The 20,783-nt window shown below is 43.5% G+C and overlaps 2 protein-coding genes across 4 annotated transcripts in view; one reads left to right on the forward strand and one right to left on the reverse strand.

Moving 5' to 3' along the window:
- The window catches only part of myo1ea (myosin IEa), a 160,929-nt gene extending 157,251 nt beyond the window's left edge, over positions 1–3,678 (reverse strand). For all 3 annotated transcript variants that reach the window (XM_070858377.1, XM_070858376.1, XM_070858375.1), the window contains exon 1: positions 3,436–3,678. In XM_070858377.1, coding sequence (XP_070714478.1) covers positions 3,436–3,438 — 3 coding nt within the window. In that variant the 5' untranslated portion in view covers positions 3,439–3,678. The remainder of the gene's footprint in view (positions 1–3,435) is intronic.
- Positions 3,679–3,925: 247 nt separating this feature from the next.
- Positions 3,926–20,783, forward strand: part of LOC139228121 (protein FAM81A-like) — a 47,401-nt gene continuing 30,543 nt past the window's right edge. The window contains exons 1-2 of the mRNA XM_070859310.1: positions 3,926–3,984; positions 10,859–10,920. Coding sequence (XP_070715411.1) covers positions 3,976–3,984; positions 10,859–10,920 — 71 coding nt within the window. The 5' untranslated portion in view covers positions 3,926–3,975. The remainder of the gene's footprint in view (positions 3,985–10,858; positions 10,921–20,783) is intronic.

Genomic DNA, 20,783 nt, shown 5'->3' on the forward strand with positions numbered 1-20,783 from the left:
ATTTTCAGGTTGGCAGGCTGTAATTAGTGGGATACTGCAAGGATCAGTGCTTGGGCCTCAGCTATTTACAATCTGTATCAATGACTTTAGATGAGAGGACTGAGTGTAATACAACAACAAGATTTTATTTATATAGTGCCTTTAACGTAGTAAAACGTCCCAAGGTGCTTCACAGGAGTATAAGACGACAAAAACACTGAGCCACATTCAGAAATTAGGGCAGATGAGCAAAAGCTTGGTCAAAGAGGTAGGTTTTAAGGAGCATCTTAAAGGAGGAAAGAAAAGTAGAGAGGCGGAGAGGTTTAGGCAGCAAATTTCAGAGCTTAGGGCCACCAATGCTTGAGTGATTATAATCAGGGATGCTCAAGAGGGCAGAATTAGAGGAGCGCAGACACCTCAGGGGAGTTGTGAGGCTGGAGGAGATTACAGAGATATGGAGGGGCGAGGCCATGGAGGGATTTGAAAACAAGGATGAGAATTTTGAAATCCAAGTTTGCTGATGATAAAAGCTAGGTGGAAAAGTAAATTGTGAGGATGCAAAGGGATATAGACAGGCTAAGTGAGTGGCCAACAACATAGCAGATGGGATATAATGTGGAGAAATGTGAAGTTATCCACTTTGGTAGGAAAAATAGAAAAGCAGAATATATTTTATTTAAATAGTGTGGGATTGGGAAATGTTGGTATTCAGAGGAACCTGGATGTCCTTGTACACACATTACAGAAAGTTAACATGCAGGTGCAGAAAGCAATTAGGAAAGCAAATGGCAGGTTAGCCTTTATTACAAAGGGATTGGAGTATAAGTCTTACTGCAACTACATAGGGCTTTGGTGAGACCACACCTGGAGTACTGTGTACAGTTTTGGTCTCCTTACCCAAGGAAGGATATACTTGTCTTAGAGGGAGTGTAATAAAGGTTCTTGGGATGGGGGTTTGTCCCATTAGAAGAGATTGAGTAGAGTAGGGCTATATTCCCTAGAGATTCAAATACCAAGAAGTGATCTCATTGAAACGTATAAAATTCTTATTGAGTTCGACAGGGTAAATGGTGGGAGGCTGTCTGCCTTGGCTGGGGAGTCTAGAACTAGATGTTACAGTCTCAGAACAAATAAGTTGGCCATTTAGGACTGAGAAGAGAAGACATTTCTTCACTCAGAGGGTGGTGAATCTTTGGAATTCTCTACCCCAGAGGGCTGTGGATCTCTGTCATTGCGTATATTCAAGACAGAGATCAATAGATCTTTGGACTCCAGGGGAATCAAGGAATATGGGGACAGTGCAGGAAGGTGTTGAGATAGAAGAAATGCCATGAACTTGATGAATGGCAGAGCAGGCTTGAAGGCCCTAATGGCCTACTTCTGATCCTATCTCTTATGTTATGTACCCAAGAATTACAGAGAGTTTACAGCTTAGAAACTGGCTGTTCAGCCCAAATGGTCTATGTTTATGTTAATGCTCCACATGGGCACCTACCATCTAACCTTATCAGCATATCCGATTTCTTTCTCCCTCAAGTACCTATTTAGCCTCCCCTTAAATGTATCCAAGAGATACAAGCATTTGCCTGAACAGACTGAAATTTGGGACATGGGCAAAGTACTAGATGATGAACTGCAGTCCATCTAAATGGCTCTACATAAGAGCATTTGCCTCCAACTCCTATTAAAATTGAAAAATTTAATGGTGTTGGATGGGAAAACAAAATGTTTTTTGCTCTGTTAAAACTAATGACAGTCTTAGAAAAATGCAACGCCATTAAATCAGAAACTATACAACAACAACTTATATTTATATAGCACCTTTAAAGTCGTAAAACGTTCCAAGGTGCTTCACAGGAGTGTTACAAGACAAAAAATGTGTTGACATTGTGCCATTTTAACTAAAAGAATGCTGAATTTATTTCCCAATTGCACAAGTTATACAAATGCAATGATGATGATAATGCTTGTCCACTTCGATCGGAACGAAGAACTACCGGAATTGAACAAAACGGATGAACAGTTCTCAGATTACATTGTGAGACAATGTACAGGTGACCATCAGACACCGTCATTGTGAATAGATTCAATTGCTGCTTCCATACGTGACAATCACAAAGTCAACAGACCTGTGGGGCCCGGCTTACCCAACACACCTGCTGCACACCACTATTGTACTGTTTTACATATGGTCACACATAGTCGGACTAAGAAATACTCAACAAAATTTCAGGGAAAATCTAACATGTGTAATTTAGAGTTTGTCCAATATTGGTATATATTTTTATCATGCATCGTTTGCCTCCTCTTCCTTTAATACTGGGTAGATTTATATTATTTGTTCAGTGACAGTTTAGCTCGATGCTTTCAACCAAACACATTCCTCTTCGGAAATGACTCACTCACTCATCATTTACTGTCACTTGTGGCTTAGAGTTTCACCTTTAGATTTTGTAATGACAGTCAATCCGCTCACGCAGTCTAACCAACGTAATGCAAACAGAAACTTTGTTGCCAGACAGTAATTTCAATAACGCCATTTACAAAAGCAACGCGTTTGGGACAACAATCAGGAATCTTTAAAACGTTGTTTTAAAAATAAATTGTACTACAAATAAGTCCAGCATCCATTTTTTTTGCTACAATGGAAATATTAACTATAAACAAGAGAGTTTACGAAATCAAACCATGTACTGGATTATTAACAAACAACGCTGTACAGTCTGCGCCCTCACACTAGAAACCTCAGCCAATATATCGAATGAGGGGTTTTCCGCGAACAGTGGGCATCGAAAGGCCTGGGGTGCATCATCGCCCCCGGGAATAGAATTTTAATTTGTTACATTTCCTTTTAATTTGTTTTTGTTAAGTTACAGTCTTTGTTGCACAATGCTGAACTTTAAATATGCAATTACCAGCAAGAGTCAACAAACTTGACAAGTTTCCATTGTTTATTATTTCTCGTTTTCTATTAGTTGTGTCCCTTTAAAAAGGAGCACTTTAGTTAAGATTAATTTTATTTGGGGTGGATTACAATGGGGCAACTCCTGATCGTTCTAAAAAAAAAATTAAAGAGTAGCATGAACTATTGGGGGGGATAAACACCCAGGCCAGTTTGCTAGTTTCAGACCGGTTCTGTTGATCAAATTCGGGACCGAACCATTCCCAACCTGTGGCTGTCCCTTTTTGTTCAGCGACTATCCAGGGGGCGCTCCTGCCGGTCACAAAGCGGCTACTTCCAAACAAATAAGTGGCGGAGCGGAGCGCTGGACTGCGGCGGATTTTAAAACCAACTCTTGGAGCAGTCTTTTTGTTCTAAAGGAAACATGTCCCAGAGACTAGGAACTGGACTTGATGCCGATATTCCAAGGATTTGAGTTCAGAGCAACTGTCCCAATTGGGGGAAATCCTTAAGCACTTTCCTATAGACTAAATGTGGGTTTTTTTCAAACTTACCATTTTGTTTTCTTGGGTTTACGCCGTGTCCGGGGAGGGTTCCCCTAGTCCAGGCGGTTGTTTGCTACTCTGTGTTTCTCACCGGCGATTCCCTGCCTCTGAGAGAGAGCGGAACTCCATCTACAGTCGGAGCTGGATGCATCTACAGGCTGGGGATGGATCCATGTTTCAGAGAGGGAGAGAAAAAAATCTTCAATGTCAAGTTTCCAGTGAATCAGTGCTCCAGCTCCGGGTGTCTCCGAACGTTTCGCAGTCAGAGAGGGGGTTTTGAATGGTTGTCTAGTGAATACTATGATTCTGCCAATCAGCCCATACATGGAGAAATGTGGCTTAGCGCTGCAGCCAATCGGGTTGTCAAGTGCAGCTCGTCACACCATTGGGAATGCGGGCAGGGAGAGGGAGAGGGATGGAGGTGGAGCCGGCACACACAGCAGTGCACTCAGCCCTGCCTCTGATCAGATGCCATTCAAAGCAACCAGCCGTCCCCTTCCCCAACAACAATACCACCGCAACTTACACAGTGCATCCCAACTGCCAGCCATGGGCATGGTAAGACACAGAGCGACGTATCTCCGCACCGACAATAACCCTGTGTGTTCAAGTGTGAGTTTATTTTAGGTTAACGTGTAATTATATGAAGCGCATCTTCAGTTGGAGGGGGCACTTGTGCCGGTTGCCTTTCTGTGAGTGACGCTGAGTCAAATCAGCTTAACCTCTATTAGGCAACGCAGGTGCAGGCACCAGCAGATTTATTATATATATATATATTTATATGTAAAGAAAGGTGAGAATTTTAAAAACCCAGAAAATGTTGGGAATGCATCAGTAACTGGAATGGGCAAGGCTACTGCTTTAAAAACACAAAAGGCTGAAAATACTCAGCAGGTCACGCAGCATCTGTCTACTGGTTTGTCATTTTCAGGAAATAAAAATAGATGGAATCAGAACGCAATCCTTAAAAAGACTTACATCCCGTCCCCTCCCCCAGAACGTTCTGTGATCCCAGGAAATAATAAATAGAAGTTGGTTTAGTCATTCATGGTAGGGACAGTGGGTTTAATTATAAGCAGAGAATTGAGGAATGCAATCCCCGCTAGTTTCTTGTAATAAAAAACAGAATTTTGACTCATTCTCTCACCATCAGCAGGATTAATCTTTGGTGTGTAGAACTGGAAACTCTAGAATGGTTTACCCTGGAAATGTAACCTGCCTTCTCTCTTTCCAGATGCTGCCCAGCATTCTTGTTTTTCTAGTAGTTTTATTACTTGCTAGAGAATAACTTAATTGACAACAGAAATGCAAACCGATGACCCTGTGTGAGGTGGGGGTTATAATTATAAATATGTGGTTACATTTTACTGAGTCTGAAGGTTGTGAGTTCAAAAGTCCCACTCCAGAGACTTGTGCACAAAAAGCTAGGCTGAGACTCGCAGTGCAGTGCTGAGGGAGCGCTGCACTGTCGGAGATGCCGTCTTTCGAATGAGAATTAAATTGAGACCCCATCTGCCCTCTCGGGTGAATGTGAAAGATCCCACGGCACTATTTTCAAGAAGAGCAGGGGAGTTCTAGTCAATATTTATCCCTTAATCTACATCACTTTTAAAAAAAAAACCCCAGATGATCTGGTCATTATCACAGTGCTGTTTCTGGGATCTTGCTGCGCGCAACTTGGCTGCCCCCTTTCCTACATGACAACAGTGACCACACTTCAAAAAAAAGTATTTCATTGGCTTTGGGAGTTCTGGTGGTCGTGGAAGGCGCTATATAAATGGAAGTATTTGTAACTCTGGAACAAGATGGGATGGAGGGTTATCAATTAGGGACTCTATTAACCCATCTCCTGCTCTCCCAGGAAGTACATGGTTCATGTACCAAGGATCTGCTTCATTTCTGAATGAACATTTAAAGTCATTTTGCGGTCCCTGCCTTTATTACACATCGCCTTTGTGTTGGTGTGTGTTTGGCCCGAGGTCAGGAGCTCCCCTCAAGGTAACAGCAGCTCTGAATATTGTCGTGATCGCGATGTATAATGGCATTGGGGATTGGTGGAGGTGGGAGTCCGGAGGGGCGGAGAGGCTGAAAAAGCCGCCTCTCTCTCTGACACCGGCAGGGCCGATTGCAACGCGACAATTCCCGGCTGCTATGGTAACAGCGGCGGCGCAGAGACTTGCGGCCGACACAAAGCGCCCGGCGGCCGCCACTCTGCGCGCCTCTGGCAGTGGTGCTCGGTGCACGGTAGGCGAACACAGCAGCACAAGCGAGAAGCGGCGGGGACTGGAGTCGCCTGGACTTGCGAAGGGCCCCACACCAGGGGCCTGGGGTCTGCTGCACGAAGGAGCCTGCCCCCCCCCCCGGCCGCCCCCCTCTCAGTGTTCACCCCCTGGTCTAACGGTGAGGACGCTCGGATCGACTTTACGTGGTGGTCCTTGTATTTCTGCAACTGTGTGTACACTACACCTTGGCCCCTCACACCGTACACTCTCTTTAAATGATCATAATTACATTTTACCCCCCCCAAAACAGACAGAAAAGGTTTTGCAGACCTTTTTACATGTGGATCATGTCAGGGAGAAAAGCACTGATCGAATAAAAAAGCATCAGTTAAGCTAAATCACCCACGTTTTTAAAACTGCATAGATGTTTGAAGGAAAACCGTTTTCAGGGAGGAAATGTCACACAGATGATAGGAATTGTGATCTCAAAGATCGAGATGGATAAATCCATTTAAACAAGTGGAATGTTTCAGTAGCAGACCAAGTTAGGCCTAATACAAAATGAGTGATTATCCCTCATCATGGATGCCATTTGATCAAATTTGGCAGTGGGTACAACTCATAGAAACATAGAAAATAGGTGCAGGAGTAGGCCATTCGGCCTTTCGAGCCTGCACCGCCATTCAATAAGATCATGGCTGATCATTCCCTCAGTACCCCTTTCCTGCTTTCTCTCCATACCCCTTGATCTCTTTAGCCGTAAGGGCCATATCTAACTCCCTCTTGAATATATCCAATGAACTGGCATCAACGGCTCTCTGCGGTAGGGAATTCCACAGGTTAACAACTCTCTGAGTGAACAAGTTTCTTCTCATCTCAGTCCTAAATTTCCTACCCCTTATCCTAAGACCATGTCCCCTGGTTCTAGACTTCCCCAATATCGGGAACATTCTTCCCGCATCTAACCTGTCCAGTCCCGTCAGAATCTTATACGTTCCTATGAGATCCCCTCTCATCCTTCTAAACTCCAGTGAGTAAAGGCCCAGTTGATCCAATTTCTCCTCATATGTCAGTTCAGCCATCCCTGGAATCAATCTGGTGAACCTTGGATGCACTCCCTCAAAGCAAGAACGTCCTTCCTCAGATTAGGAGACCACAACTGAATACAGTATTCCAGGTGAGGCCTCATCAAGGCCCTGTACAACTGCAGTAAGACCTTCCTGCTCCTATACTCAAATCCCCTAGCTATGAAGGCCAACATACCATTTAACTTCTTCACCGCCTGCTGTACCTGCATGCCAGCTTTCAATGACTGATGAACCATGACACCCAGGTCTCGTTGCAGCTCCCCTTTTCCTAATCTGCCGACATTCAGATAATATTCTGCCTTCGTGTTTTTGCCCCCAAAATGGATAAGCTCACATTTATCTACATTATACTGCATCTGCCATGCATTTGCCCACTCATCTAACCTGTCTAAGTCACCCTACAGCCTCTTAGCGTCCTCCTCACAGCTCACACCGCCACCCAGTTTAGTGTCATCTGCAAACTTGGAGATATTACACTCAATTCCTTCATCTAAATCGTTAATGTATATTGTAAAGAGCTGGGATCCCAGCACTGAGCCCTGCGGCACTCCACTAGTCACTGCCTGCCATTCTGAAAAGGACCCATTTATCCCGACTCTCTGCTTCCTGTCTGCCAACCAGTTCTCTATCCACGTCAGTACAGCCACGTCAATTTCAATAAATCTGTTGTAAGAGGACTTGAGATTACATTCTGAGGTAGCATTCTAGATTGCTTTTATTTGCTTGTTTGAAATTTCTCCTGCCTTTAATGGGGGGAATTAACCCATTTATTTTAAATGTCTCCATTAAAAATAGCTGAGGAAGACATTTTCACACAAACGCAATGAGCGCTGTGTACTAACATGCCACAGTGTCATTTCAAGGACAAGAAGTTTATCAGTAAAGGAAAGACTTACATTTATATAGCGCTTTTCACGACCATCAGACGTCTCAAAGCACTTTACAGCCAATGAAGTACTTTTGGAGTGTAGTCACTGTTGTAATGTAGGAAATGAGGCAGCCAATTTGCGCACAGCAAGCTCCCACAAACAGCAATGTGATAATGAACAGATAAACTGTTTTTGTTATGTGATTGAGGGATAAATATTGGTCAGGACACCAGTGATAACTCCCCTGCTCTTCTTCGAATAGTGCCATGGGATCTTTTACGTCCACCTGAGAGGGCAGACTGGGCCTCGGTTTAACGTCTCATCCCAAAGACGGCATCTCCCTCAGCACTGCACTGGAGTGTCAGCCTAGCTTTATGTGCTCAAGTCCCTGGAGTAACAAAATAAAACCAAATACTGGGGTAGTTAAGCTGCACATCCTGCTTGGTGTGACTCCGTTTTTGAACTGCACCAGCTTTGAGCTAGTTTCTGTGCTGATGTAAAATCATCTAGAAAAGGTAGTCTCACATTGTTTTGGCTTCACACCAACTGCAGTATGACTGAAAACAGTATGAAGCTGAATTTTGGAACATTTCAGAACCACCTCAAAGTCTAATGATAACATTTTTAGTGTTAGAAAAGAGCTGACATGGTCACATAGAATGTGCAGCACAGAAACTGGCCATTCGGCTCACCTCGTCCATGCTTCACACAGGCCTTCTCCCACCTTACTTAATCTAACGTCAAAATAACCTTCTATTCCTTTAATTATCTCTCGTGTGCTTATCGAGCCACCCTTAAATGCATCTCTGCTATTCACCTCAACTACTCCTTGTGGTAGTGAATTCCACATTCTAATATTTTGATATTTATCTGTTTTATAAGTTGAAATATTTCACTGGTAATTAGATCTCAACTTTATGTGATTAGAGATTGGTGAGGACAGGCAGTTTAACTCCACGCAGTGCACTCACACCACTCTTAAAATGGTAGTGGTATGAAAACAAATTCATGGCAATATAACTACTATAAAAGAAACTAAGTTTGGCCATGAGGAAATAGACAGCCCCTGACTGAAGGGCTTCAAGGTCCTTTATAAATTCCTGTGAAATGGGGTTTGTTTTGGTGCTGTATCTGAACTTAAACTTTAAATGATTCTTTTCAGACATTGCAAAACCAAATGCTTACATTAAAGTTTGCACAATACAACTTTGTACAATTGTGAATGTTACACAGTGCCCAAAGATTTCCAAACTGATTGTAAACAATTAATCCCGCAGCCAACTGTTATTTGGCTTCTTTAATTCTATGAAACAACAAAACATGCCCTATTCCAGCTACTAATTTGTAGCTGGAATAGGGCATATGTAAGAATATAACACTGGAAAAGAATTGCTTCCTATATTGCAAGTTGCACCTTTTGAATTTTGCATAAGCTTGCATTACATATAGTAAGGCATTACTCCGAGTAGCTGAACAGTAACAAAATCTGCCATCAACAGATATTTTTCAAGGGAACGGGTTGATTTTTTTGTTTCAAAAATATACTTTATTCATGTAAATAAATTTCACGATACATTGGAAAATAGTTCAGTACATTGCGGTCAGCAATTCCATACATTACATTTGGATGCTGACCGCAGTTCCGTTCAATACATTTCTTTACTTTACATTTCAAGGTACGATTGATACAATCCAGGATACATTGTGGTACGTTCATCAAGTTACATTACATGTGTCACCATACGGTACTCAGTGAGGGTACAGTTACATTTCTTTCCAACATGCATTACGCAACAGAACTTACATTATACATGGCACTACATAGGTGTTTGCAGATCATGGTGCTCTATGTATACAAAAGGTTCACCATTGCAGCCCGAGGGGAGTTTTATACTGATTCCTGCCCCCGGGTTTACCATGGCGGAAGGGCTTTAAACTGTGGCTTTTCCCCACCGTGCCTTTGCGGCGGCTGCACCAATTTTTAGTGCGTCCCTCAGCACGTAATCCTGGATCTTGGATTGCGCCAGTCTGCAACACGCAGACGTGGACATCTCCTTGCTCTGGAAGACCAGCAAGTTTCGGTAAGACCAAAGTGCGTCTTTGACCGAGTTGATGACCCTCCAGCAGCAGGTGATGTCTGTCTCGGTGTGTGTCCCTGGGAACAGCCCGTAGAGCACAGAGTCCTGTGTTACGGAGCTGCTCGGGATGAACCTCGACAGCAACCACTGCATCTCTTTCCAGACCTGCCTTGCGAAGGCGCAATCCTGAAGGAGGTGGGTGACAGTCTCGTCCGCCCTGCAGCCGGCCCGGGGGCACCGTGCCGTGCTGCTGAGACGCGTAGAATGTTAATCCATTATGTACCTGCCGAGACTCTTATTGTAATTCACTGCTAACCTGAAAATGTAGATAAACAGTACCAGCTGGTAGTTTTGAAGTGTATGAGTAATACATAATTATTGCGATGAGTTCTCTGTTACTGGTAAGTTTATGCCAAATTAAAGTGCAATTTTAATTAAAAATGAGTTGGATAGGAACCACAAATACACAAATCAGTCTTAGACATTAAAAAAATAATTTATGTAATTTTCCATCAAGTGGAGAGTACTGATTGGTTGTGCAAATATGCAACGTAGCTCTAAATGACAGAACATTATTTAATATAAACATAACAAATGGGGAGGGGGAGGGGGGGAATCAATGAGAAAAGCAAAATATATCATGCTTTTCAATGTTCTTCTATTTAATATATAGTTAAATTGCCCTGGCATTGAAAAACGTTAATCTCAATTCCCAAATGTAGTTATGCACACATACAGTATTGCTTTCTCGGGCAACATAAGATGAAGCCCTTTGGAAGGAATAAAGAGTGCATTTAGCCCTCAGTGCCACTGCTCCAAGGTATCATTCCACAATGATTTACTAAGACTTAGTTAGATTGAGATGATTTCTGTCAATTATCTACAGTACTCTAAACAGCAAAATCAAGAGTAAGCAAAATTGAGGTGAGATGTACTAATGTATTAGTATAATACAGCCTTGTTTGTGCTATCCTTTGTATGCTAGTTTTTATTTAGCAGCTATATATCTACCATTGATGATTTAAACTATAACCACTTGACATAAAAGTCAAAAACAACTTCTTCTATATCAGTGAGAAGACATGGTGTTCTTTCAAAGGACACATTGGTACAGTTTAATGATGTACTTTAATCAGATGAATTAATGGTGTTTGTGAAATTTTTATCTCTTCCAGCAAGCAAATAAATCGATGTTGCATCGAAGTACCACACTGCCGAAACTCACACTTACTGAAAGGTATGAATTGGATGTCATGAAAAAGTTAATTCTGAATAACAAACTTATAATGGTATCTAATCTAACTGTGCTGTAAATACCATCACTGAAAGTTACCAAGGTATTGTGTTGATTTATCTAGGTTTCATACCCATTTTCCATCTTTGAAGTTGGCCAGTAGGAGAACTGAATAGCTGAATGCTGATATAACTGATCCTTGAAATATGTATTTCCCCAGTTGGGAATACCCCCCCCCCCCACCCCCCCCCCCCCCGCCATTTCATATAAAGAGGAAACAAGCATATGGTAGGCAGGATTATGATATGATCTCTCCAAAGCTTCAAAGACTATAAACTTCAACACACTGGGTTACTATTTCATTGAAAGTTTGCTTTAGAAATAGCCGATTTCCTACCGCAGGCTTCCACCCGCCCCCCTGATTGTGAGGCCCCCCGAACCCCTTTCTGCAACGTCCCTGAGTGCTGGGGACCATTTCTTCAGTCCCCGCTGACGTCACCTGCCACCTAATGTTGCGCTTCCGTCTACTAGCTGACTCTTCCCGACGATTTCAGACAGGTCACTGAAGCGATCGACAGGAGACCTGCGAGTTAAAATCTCCCACCACGGTTTACTTTCCCACTCCTGCCCCGAGTTAAAATCAGAGCTTTACAAGTAAGATATGTTTTTATTTCTGCTGGATTCCCACACCGAGGGTTACTCACTGTTAGTATACCCCTCAGTATAGTGAATGGCATTATTGCAGGTTTGCTCTAATTAGCTGCTCGGTTGTACAGTAGTTAAGAACATAAGAATTAGAAGCAGGAGTAGGCCACATGGCCCCTCGAGCCTGCTCCACCATTCAATAAGATCGTAGCTGATCTTCGACCTCAACTCCACTTTCCTGCCCTATCCCCATATCCCTTGATTCCCCTAGACTCCAAAAATCTATCGACCCCAGCTTTGAATAAACTCAACGATTCAGCATCCACAGCCCTTTGGGGCAGAGAATTCCAAGGATTCACAACCCTCTCAGTGAAGAAATTCCTCCTCATCTCAGTCTTAAAAGGCCGCCCCCTTATCCTGAAACTGTTTCCTCTAGTTCTAGACTCTTCAGTCAGAGCAAGTAATCTTTCAGCATCTACCCTGTCAATCCCCCTCGGAATCTTATGTTTCAATGAGATCACCTCTCATTCTTCTAAACACCAGAGACTATAGGCCCAATCTATTCAATCTCCCCCCATAGGACAACCTTCTCATCCCAGGAATCAATCTAGTGAATCTTCATTGCACCACCTCCTCGGCAAGCATATCCTTCCTTAGATAAGACTAAAACTGTGCACAGTACTCCAGGTGTGGTCTCACCATAGCCCTGTACAATTGTAGCGAGACTTCTTTACTCTTGTACTCCAACCCCCTAGCATTGTAGTTGTTACGCACCCAATGCCATGAAGGTGTACTTAATAAATTTGAGCCTTCCTGTAACGACACTAAAAAGAGAAGAAAATGTTAACGCTTGCTTAACACACACTCTCTAAGAGAAAAGTATACCCGCATATTCCTACTCAACACCAGGAACCAGCCACAATGTTAACAGCAGTGGCAGCATGTTCTGATATATCTCCTATTCGCACTTTCAGTTCCTGATGTTTGTCTCTTTTGAGCCTCCATTTGTTTCAAGTCAGGATTATATAGAATTACATGGAATTTACAGCACAGAAACAGACCATTCAGCCCAGCTGGTCCATGTTGATGTTTATGCTCCACACGAGCCTTCTCCTACCCCTCTTCATCTAACCCTATCAGCCTATCCTTCTATTCCTTTCTCCCTCATGTACTTATATAGCTTCCCCTTACGTGCATATATGCTGTTCACCTCAACTAACGAGTTCCAATTTCTAACCACTGAATGTGGACGCAAGCAGTAAAAGGCGGCCATATTTTGTCAAAGATTCTTGCCTCAGGTGGAAAAGTGCTATCTTCCATCAGGACTGTACTCTCAGTCACCACAACCAAGTATTGATTGTGGGAGACTCTTTCTGGACCCTTGACCTGGAAATGTGTTGCAAACCCAGGATTGTTAACACAAGCAAACTTCCCTGAACTGTCTAATCCTTTGCCAGGACCAAAAAGGTGTGGAGTATTGTAGCCAAGTTCCACAACATGTGGCAGGATGGTTGAGATCTGAAATATGTGAGAGGTACAACATCTGTGAACTATTTTTAACTAGTTCTCTTTCACCCTGTTACACATTAAGATACAACGGGTTTCAATTTGTATTTCCTTCCACTAACCTTACAGCCAGTACAAAATCTTTTTCCTGACCCTTCTGCATACTATGGACTGCATCTTTGTTCCTTTCTTTGATAATTAAATTGTATTTATTTGATGCGACTTGAGTCAGAATGGTTTCATAGGATATATTTTTCTTTATTTGTCGTTTGGTTTAAGGAGGTCCTGTCACACTATTTTCTTCGCTTCTGTCCTGAAAGAGCTGACTCTTGCTGGCTATGTTTGCTGACCATCCTCCAGTATCTTACTCGGGTGCCCATTCTTTGTGTGTGATATTGGTCACTGAGTATTGACAGCATTTTGCACCATATAGAGCATCACACTTGAGTCTGATCCAATGATTACCTGATGCCACTACATGCGCTCTTTCCAGCAGTCGTCACTGGATAATGATCAGGAGTTGGAATCCTGGTGAATAGTTTTACTCTATCTCGTCTACAAACAGTGGGGTCAATTGTGGCTCACCATCAGCTGACTTGGCTGGGATAAGCTAACTTAATACAGACCAGAGATCAAACGTGCATCATTCCTGATCTGCATGGTTCAGTTTCCCCACTGTAGAATGCATTTTATCTATTCAGTCATAGGTGGATCAATATTACCAGACTTAAGGCATCTTTACATTATAGGTTAGACTCCTATGCAGTGCTTAAATGGAAACCTGCAACCTGTGGGTGTCGTTCTCCCTATTTACCTTATTATATGCTGTTGTTCCAAATCAAGGCCTATGTTTTTTTTTTGGCTTGAATCCATGCTTTGCACATGTCTGATTCTCACAGCAGCTCATTCAGGAATAAGAACCCTAAACTTACCAGTTGAGAAAAATATTATAATTAAATTGTACTCGCGAGTGTATGTGGCAATTTGAACATTATCTGATTGAACAGGGCCCGGGAATGGACAAAATGCATTTGCATTCTGTATCAGCACACCATTTGCTTTATGATGCAGGCACGCAGGTGCATGGGACTAGTTTCTGGCCTTTAGTTTGCTGCAATAGGAGATACGTAATCTGACAGCAGAATCACAGACCCACATTTTTGGAGGTCTACGGTGCTGTTGTGTGAAAGTTGGGTTGCTTATGTTTACACATGCAGCCAACAGCAGGAGATCGAACATCTTCTGTCAGCTTCATTCATTCAACTTAAGGCACCTCTCAGCCATGTAACAAAGAGCCTTCCCTGAAGAACTCTACACAATTCAGCTGGTGCAACTAAACAAATTGATGCGAGGCGATCTAACGATTAGGGTATACCATCTTTTACATGAACATAAGAACAAAAGTTCACGGGATTGGGGGTAATATATTAACATGGATAGAGGATTGGCTAACTAACAGAAAACAGAGAGTCGGGATAAATGGTTCATTCTCTGGTTGGCAACCAGTAACCAGTGGGGTGCCGCAGGGATCAGTGCTGGGACCGCAACTATTTACAATCTATATTAATGACTCAGAAGAAGGGACTGAGTGTAACGTAGCCAAGTTTGCTGATGATACAAAGATGGGAGGAAAAGCAATGTGTGAGGAGGACACAAAAATTCTGCAAAAGGACATAGGCAGGCTAAGTGAGTGGGAAAAATTTGGCAGATGGAGTATAATGTTGGAAAGTGTGAGGTCATGCGCTTTGGCAGAAAAAATATCAAAGAACAAGTTATTATTTAAATGGAGAAAGATTGCAAAGTGCTGCAGTACAGCGGGACCTGGAGGTACTGGTGCATGAAACACAAAAGGATAGTATGCAGGTACAGCAAGTGATCAGGAAGGCCAATAGTATCTTGGCCTTCATTGCAAAGGGGATGGAGCATAAAAGCAGGGAAGTCTTGCTTCAGTTGTACAGGGTATTGGTGAGGCCACACCTGGAATACTGCGTCCAGTTTTGGTTTCCATATTTACGAAAGGATATACTTGCTTTGGAGGCAGTTCAGAGAAGGTTCACTAGGTTGGTTCCGGGGATGAGGGGGTTGACTTACGAGGAAAGATTGAGTAAGTTGGGCCTCTACTCATTGGAGTTCAGAAGAATGAGAGGTGATCTTCTCGAAACGTATAAGATTATGAGGGGGCTTGACAAGGTGGATGCAGAGAGGATGTTTCCACTGATGGGGGAGACTAGAACTAGAGGCATGATCTTAGAATAAGGGGCCGCCGATTTAAAACAGAGATGAGGAGGAATTTCTTCTCTCAGAGGGTTGTAAATTTGTGGAATTTGCTGCCTCGGAGAGCTGTGGAAGCTGGGACATTGAATAAATTTAAGACAGAAATAGACAGTTTCTTGAGCGACAAGGGGTTATGGGGAGCGGGCAGGGTATAAGAAATAGGAACAGGAGTAGGCCATACGGCACCTCGAGCCTGTTCCACCATTCAATAAGATCATGGCTGATCTGATCATGGACTCAGCTGCACTTCCCCGCCCGCTCCCCATAACCCCTTATCCCCCTTATCGTTCAAGAAACTGTCTATTTCTGTCTTAAATTTATTCAATGTCCCATCTTCCACAGCTCTCCGAGGCAGCAAATTCCACAAATTTACAACCCTCTGAGAGATTAAATTTCTCCTCATCTCAGTTTTATCTGAGGACTTTGCCAGGCTTTGTCTGAGACGATGGGGAACCCTACAACACGTGTAGGAAAGGGTCGGGTCGGGTCGGGTGGGATGTCAAAATTTCAAAACAATGATACCCAAGCCCAAACCCCCTCGAACACAGTTTTAACAGAGGCAGGTTGGGGGTGCGGGCGACTAACTTGCTCTCGAGAGGCGGGTCAGTCATTTTAATGTGCTAATGAAACTCATATTTTCAGCAGACGTTTAGATTTAACTGCCTCGGGCCGGGTCGCCCAGGGCTCAGCTGAAAGTAAGCCAGGAAGGTAGCTCCCAGCGGGTAAGCGCCTTTACAGCACTGCATGCTTTGGCCTTCCCCTGGCCCCTCAGGCAAACCTACATCCCTCCCTGTGATCGCCCTCCCGACCCTCGATCCAAAGCCCCTCACGACCTCCCATCCACCCCCCCCAATCCGACCCCTGAATGTAAGAGATTCAGTGACATTTGTGATTTATTGATCAAATTAAAATGTTAAACAGCCATTACATGCTGGAGATTTATAGGATTGACAGTGAAGCAGTATGTACTTGACAGTACATAAATACAAATTGATTCTGATAGGATAGTGTAGTGATGATGTTACTAGTAATCCAGGGGCCTGGACCAATGATCCAGAGAGCACGAGTTCAACTGTCACCATAGCAGTTTGAGAATTTAAATTCAGTTTAAAACAAAATCTGGAAGCAATAAGCTTCTACAGGTATTAGTAAATGTGACCATGAAGCTGTCGGATTGTCATAAAAACCCAACGGGTTGACTGATGTCCTTTAGAGAAGGAAACCTCCCGACCTTACCCAGTCCGGCCTATATGTGACTCCAGACCCACACCAACGTGACTGACTCTTAACTGTCCTCGAAAGTGGCCCAGCAAGCTACTCAGTTGTATCCAAAAGATTACAGCTACCTTCTCAGGACAACTAGGACCAATGTTCCCTTTACTCTATCTTTACCGGCTTTTAAATGGGAATAACCACACATACGTGGTATTTTGACTAGGCCACGCAGCGCCTTAAAGGTGCCTCCCACCCCCCCCCCCAAAAAATTAAAGGGAACATTGCTGGGGTTTGGGCAATAAATGCTGGCCTTGCCAGCAACGCCCACATCCTAGCAATGAATTTTTACAAATATTCAAATTATTTTGTGGCTCAAAAGGCAAGGCTCTTTCAGAAAATTCTGGTGTCTAAAGTAAAACAAAAACAATCATATCCAATTCTGGAATTGCAGATGTGTGGGGATAGGACACAGCTACACTAAAACATTTAGGCATTATTTTTGGCCGGGTGCTGTGTAATGATGTGCTTTGGTGTAATAATATCAGGGGTCATGCCTTTGACTGATGGCTCTTTATTTACTTTATATTTTACAAAGCGAATAGAAAAACAAAGTTACATTCACATGTATTTTAGGTAGTTGTTGTTCCGAAATATATTATGTGCGCCTGGTATACAAAGCAGAATGTGGAATTTTGCTGTCAAGGTCACCTGACTGCTCAGAAAGCTAAACCATACAATAAGCTTTATATTGCTTGCTCAAGTCATCCAATAGTATTCAAGGATAATTTTACAAATTACATTGGTGAAATAGTTTTCAATCTTTTAAAAAAAAAACAGTAAGAGCTTTAACAGTAGGTACTTTGGCATCGTCAGTTATTCTTAGCTAACATTTAATTTATGCTGCTCATTGCATATTCATGTTTGCAGTCCTTCCAATTTTACTTTTCCATAATGTTTCTATGGCTACCATTGTAATGTATGCTCACAAGTTTGTAGAGCTGTTGCAGCATCCGGTGCGGAGGGGAGCGGGCAGGTTGGAGGGCCTCCTCATAGTACTGGTCCTGGGCCTGGTCAAGGTGGCCATTAACAGGTCCAGGCAGAAGGAGGTCGAGGGGGTCATTCAGCCCGACTGCCTGCCTCTCTTTCGTGGCTATGTTCGCGCCTGGAGATGCAGCACGCGGTGTCAACCGGTATGCTCGCAGCCTTCTGCGAGAGGTGGGCACCGGAGGGACTGGAGTGCATCATCACCCCTGAAAACCAAATTTTAATTTGATTGGTTTAAGTTCACTGTAAAGTTTTATTCGTGTGTTCTAGTGTCCCTTTAATAAGAGGACACTCGGCTTTAAGTGCTATTTAAAATAGTTGTAGAGCTGTTGCATTGTTAGTGGCTTGGTAGTCACATGATGTTCACAAGACTCAATGGAGCCGAAATTCAGCCTCTCAAAAAGGCCGCTTGCCGCCAGATAGCGACGGCCAGGTGGCGGTGTCGAGCAGCCGCCAACTTCCGGTCCAATGGCCGCCACGATCGAAATTTAACTCAGGGATTTTTCTGGCGGTCCCCACTTCTGCCCCGCTGCCAGCGACCGTCCTAAGTGCATCATCAAAGGGCGCACCACCGATCTCCGGCACCTCCCGCAAAATATACCTCCAAAAATCTTTGATCCGCCGCGCGGTGCCCCTGACAGCTTTTTCTGTTGGTGCACCTTGCTTTCTGTGGTGTGAGCCACTGCTGCGGCCACCATGTTTTTTTTGTCGGCCGACTGCCAGGACGGGCCGACAATTATGCCCCCGGGTTGGGCCGGGCCGCCAACAGGCAGCCTAGCACCCCCTCTTGGCCCGGCCGAAAACCCTCCCTGGTGGCCCAGTGGACCGACATTTCAAAATGCTGAACGCTCTCCCCTTTAAGTGAAGGGGAGAGCGTGGTGACGCACACGTGTCATGGCGTCATCTCCGCTCCGCTGCTGATTGACAGCGGCGGAGACTCTGCCCCGCCTCCACGTCCGCCCCCTAGAGAACTTACCGCCCCACGTCCGCCCCCATTATGACCGACTTCCGGTCCGCTGCAAAAAAAAAAGAACAAAGAGCGGAATAGCGATCAAGAAGTGACCTCATCGGACCCGGCGGTGAAAACATTTAAAAAATGGTAAGTGTGGCAGCTTTCCGACAGGCCTGAATTTCGGCCCCAATAAAACCCCAGTCAGTCAGTCGCGTGTAGGTCATCCACGATGAGATACGCAGTTGTGAGCCTAGTGGATGAACTGCTAATATGTAGTGAGATTGTTAAACCTTTGTTAATAAACCAACTAGTTCTTAATAGCAATGCGTTGCAATTAATTTTTAAGCACGAACCCCTGAAGTAAATACATTATAACTATCATCAGTGGCTTTACCAACACTTCTTATGATAAATATACAGAAAAAAAGATAGACGTTAATTTAAACCCAGATTATAATTACAAGAGATTACCTTTAATGAATACATGTGACTGCCAATAAAATAAAATATATTCAGCAGGGCGCAATGTCTCTTCATTTTGGAGCACTGCAGCTTGGTGAGACACAGGTTCAATTTCCTCATTCCACTGAGTTTCTGAACTCTCCTGTGCTGTGAGGAGAGTTACTGAACGAAATGGAAGGGGAGGGTCAGGTTTTTTTTTGCAGGGTGATAAGAGAACCACATCATGAGTCTATCTACTCTGCTCTTGCGTCCCTCCCAATAGTATTTACCCTATTACAGAAAGGCTAAATGCAGAAAAAGTTCAGCCAAGATTCACAAGGATGTCACCAGGGGATGAGGGTTATAGTTCTGAAGAAAGATTAGGGAAGTTAATGCGTTTTTTTCACTGGAGCTAAGAAGCTTAAGAGGTTACCTGATGTAGCTTTCGAGGTTAAGATAGGGTAGATAAACAGTTGCCACTTGTCAGCTAGATAGTAGCGAGAGAGCACAAATTGAAGCTAATCGCAAAAAAAGTTAAAAATGCAGGTTAGATCCAATTCTGTAAACAGAGGGTGGTTAGAGTTTGGAATTATTTGCCATAAACCATTGTTGAAGCAGAGCCCATAAATTCTTCTCAAAGGGAATGAAATAGTTGCATGAAAAGGATAATATCAGAGGGTACGGGGAGTGAACAGGAGACTGGGATGAGACCGGGTAGCTCAGGTACAGAAAAAGACCGGTGCAGACTTGATGGAGCAAATCATTTGCACTCATTACCCAGTGTCAATCATGTTTTCACAACATTACGTCTTTGCAGAAACTGTAACCAAAGTAATCCTGATGCAGCGGTTTGACAAAGACTCTCACTTCGGGTTTGGCACTTGATGTCTATGGAGACAACATCAAGTGAATAGTTTTGTATTTTCTTTTTCTCCAGACTTTCCTCAGCCATTTCTTTCCACCTATTCCACTGTAGTTGAGCTTTAGGTTTTACTTTCCTCCTGTATTAATTATCGTTTGATTCCTTTATTTTTTTATATATACCATTCTGCTTATTTAGAGCTGCTGTACTACATTGTTGTGGATGAAATGAAAGTGGTGCCGACACTGAAACATAGAAGTGGGAAGCCCAGAAGCTTGGATGCAGAGCAGTGGCTTGGGACTGGAACAATGGCCTGGACTTAAAGGAGAGACTTGAGAGTAGGACCATGAGGGAGCAGAGACTGGTCACAATCAGTGAAATATCTGGGGTGGAGAATGAATATAGCTGATAACAAGTTTAATTTTATTTTCCAACAATCTGATTGTTTGTTTAGCTCTTTCATTGATCTGTCCCTCACCATCCACATCCCTCTATCCCCTTCCAACTCCACTTCCTTCTACAACTGCCTCCTTCCCAAATCACTTACAGCTGCACTTCCAAACTGCCCAGCTTATGCCTGCCATTTGTCACAATATCTCTACAGCTGGCGATCTACTCAACCACTCCCTCATCTCTACTTGTAATGCCTTTGTCCACAGCAAAACCTTAACTCGCTCTCATCCTGTTTGTTTCCCCTGTTATGGCCCTCCTAGCCATTCTCTCAAGTCCAAGGGGCCCAGACGTGCATATCTGGCGTACAGCTGGATTAGTCATCCATCACCACATCTGGCTGGACCACATCAAGTGCTATTGGGCCTCACTCTCCTCTGTCAAAAGCACCCACCACTCTAGGATCAGAGAAAAGATGTCATGTATGTACATTCTGTTTGTAGCCACCAGATGGCATCATTGTTAGAGGCCACAGAG

The sequence above is a fragment of the Pristiophorus japonicus genome, chromosome 17 (genome assembly GCF_044704955.1).
Source record: "Pristiophorus japonicus isolate sPriJap1 chromosome 17, sPriJap1.hap1, whole genome shotgun sequence".
NCBI lineage: Eukaryota > Metazoa > Chordata > Chondrichthyes > Pristiophoridae > Pristiophorus > Pristiophorus japonicus.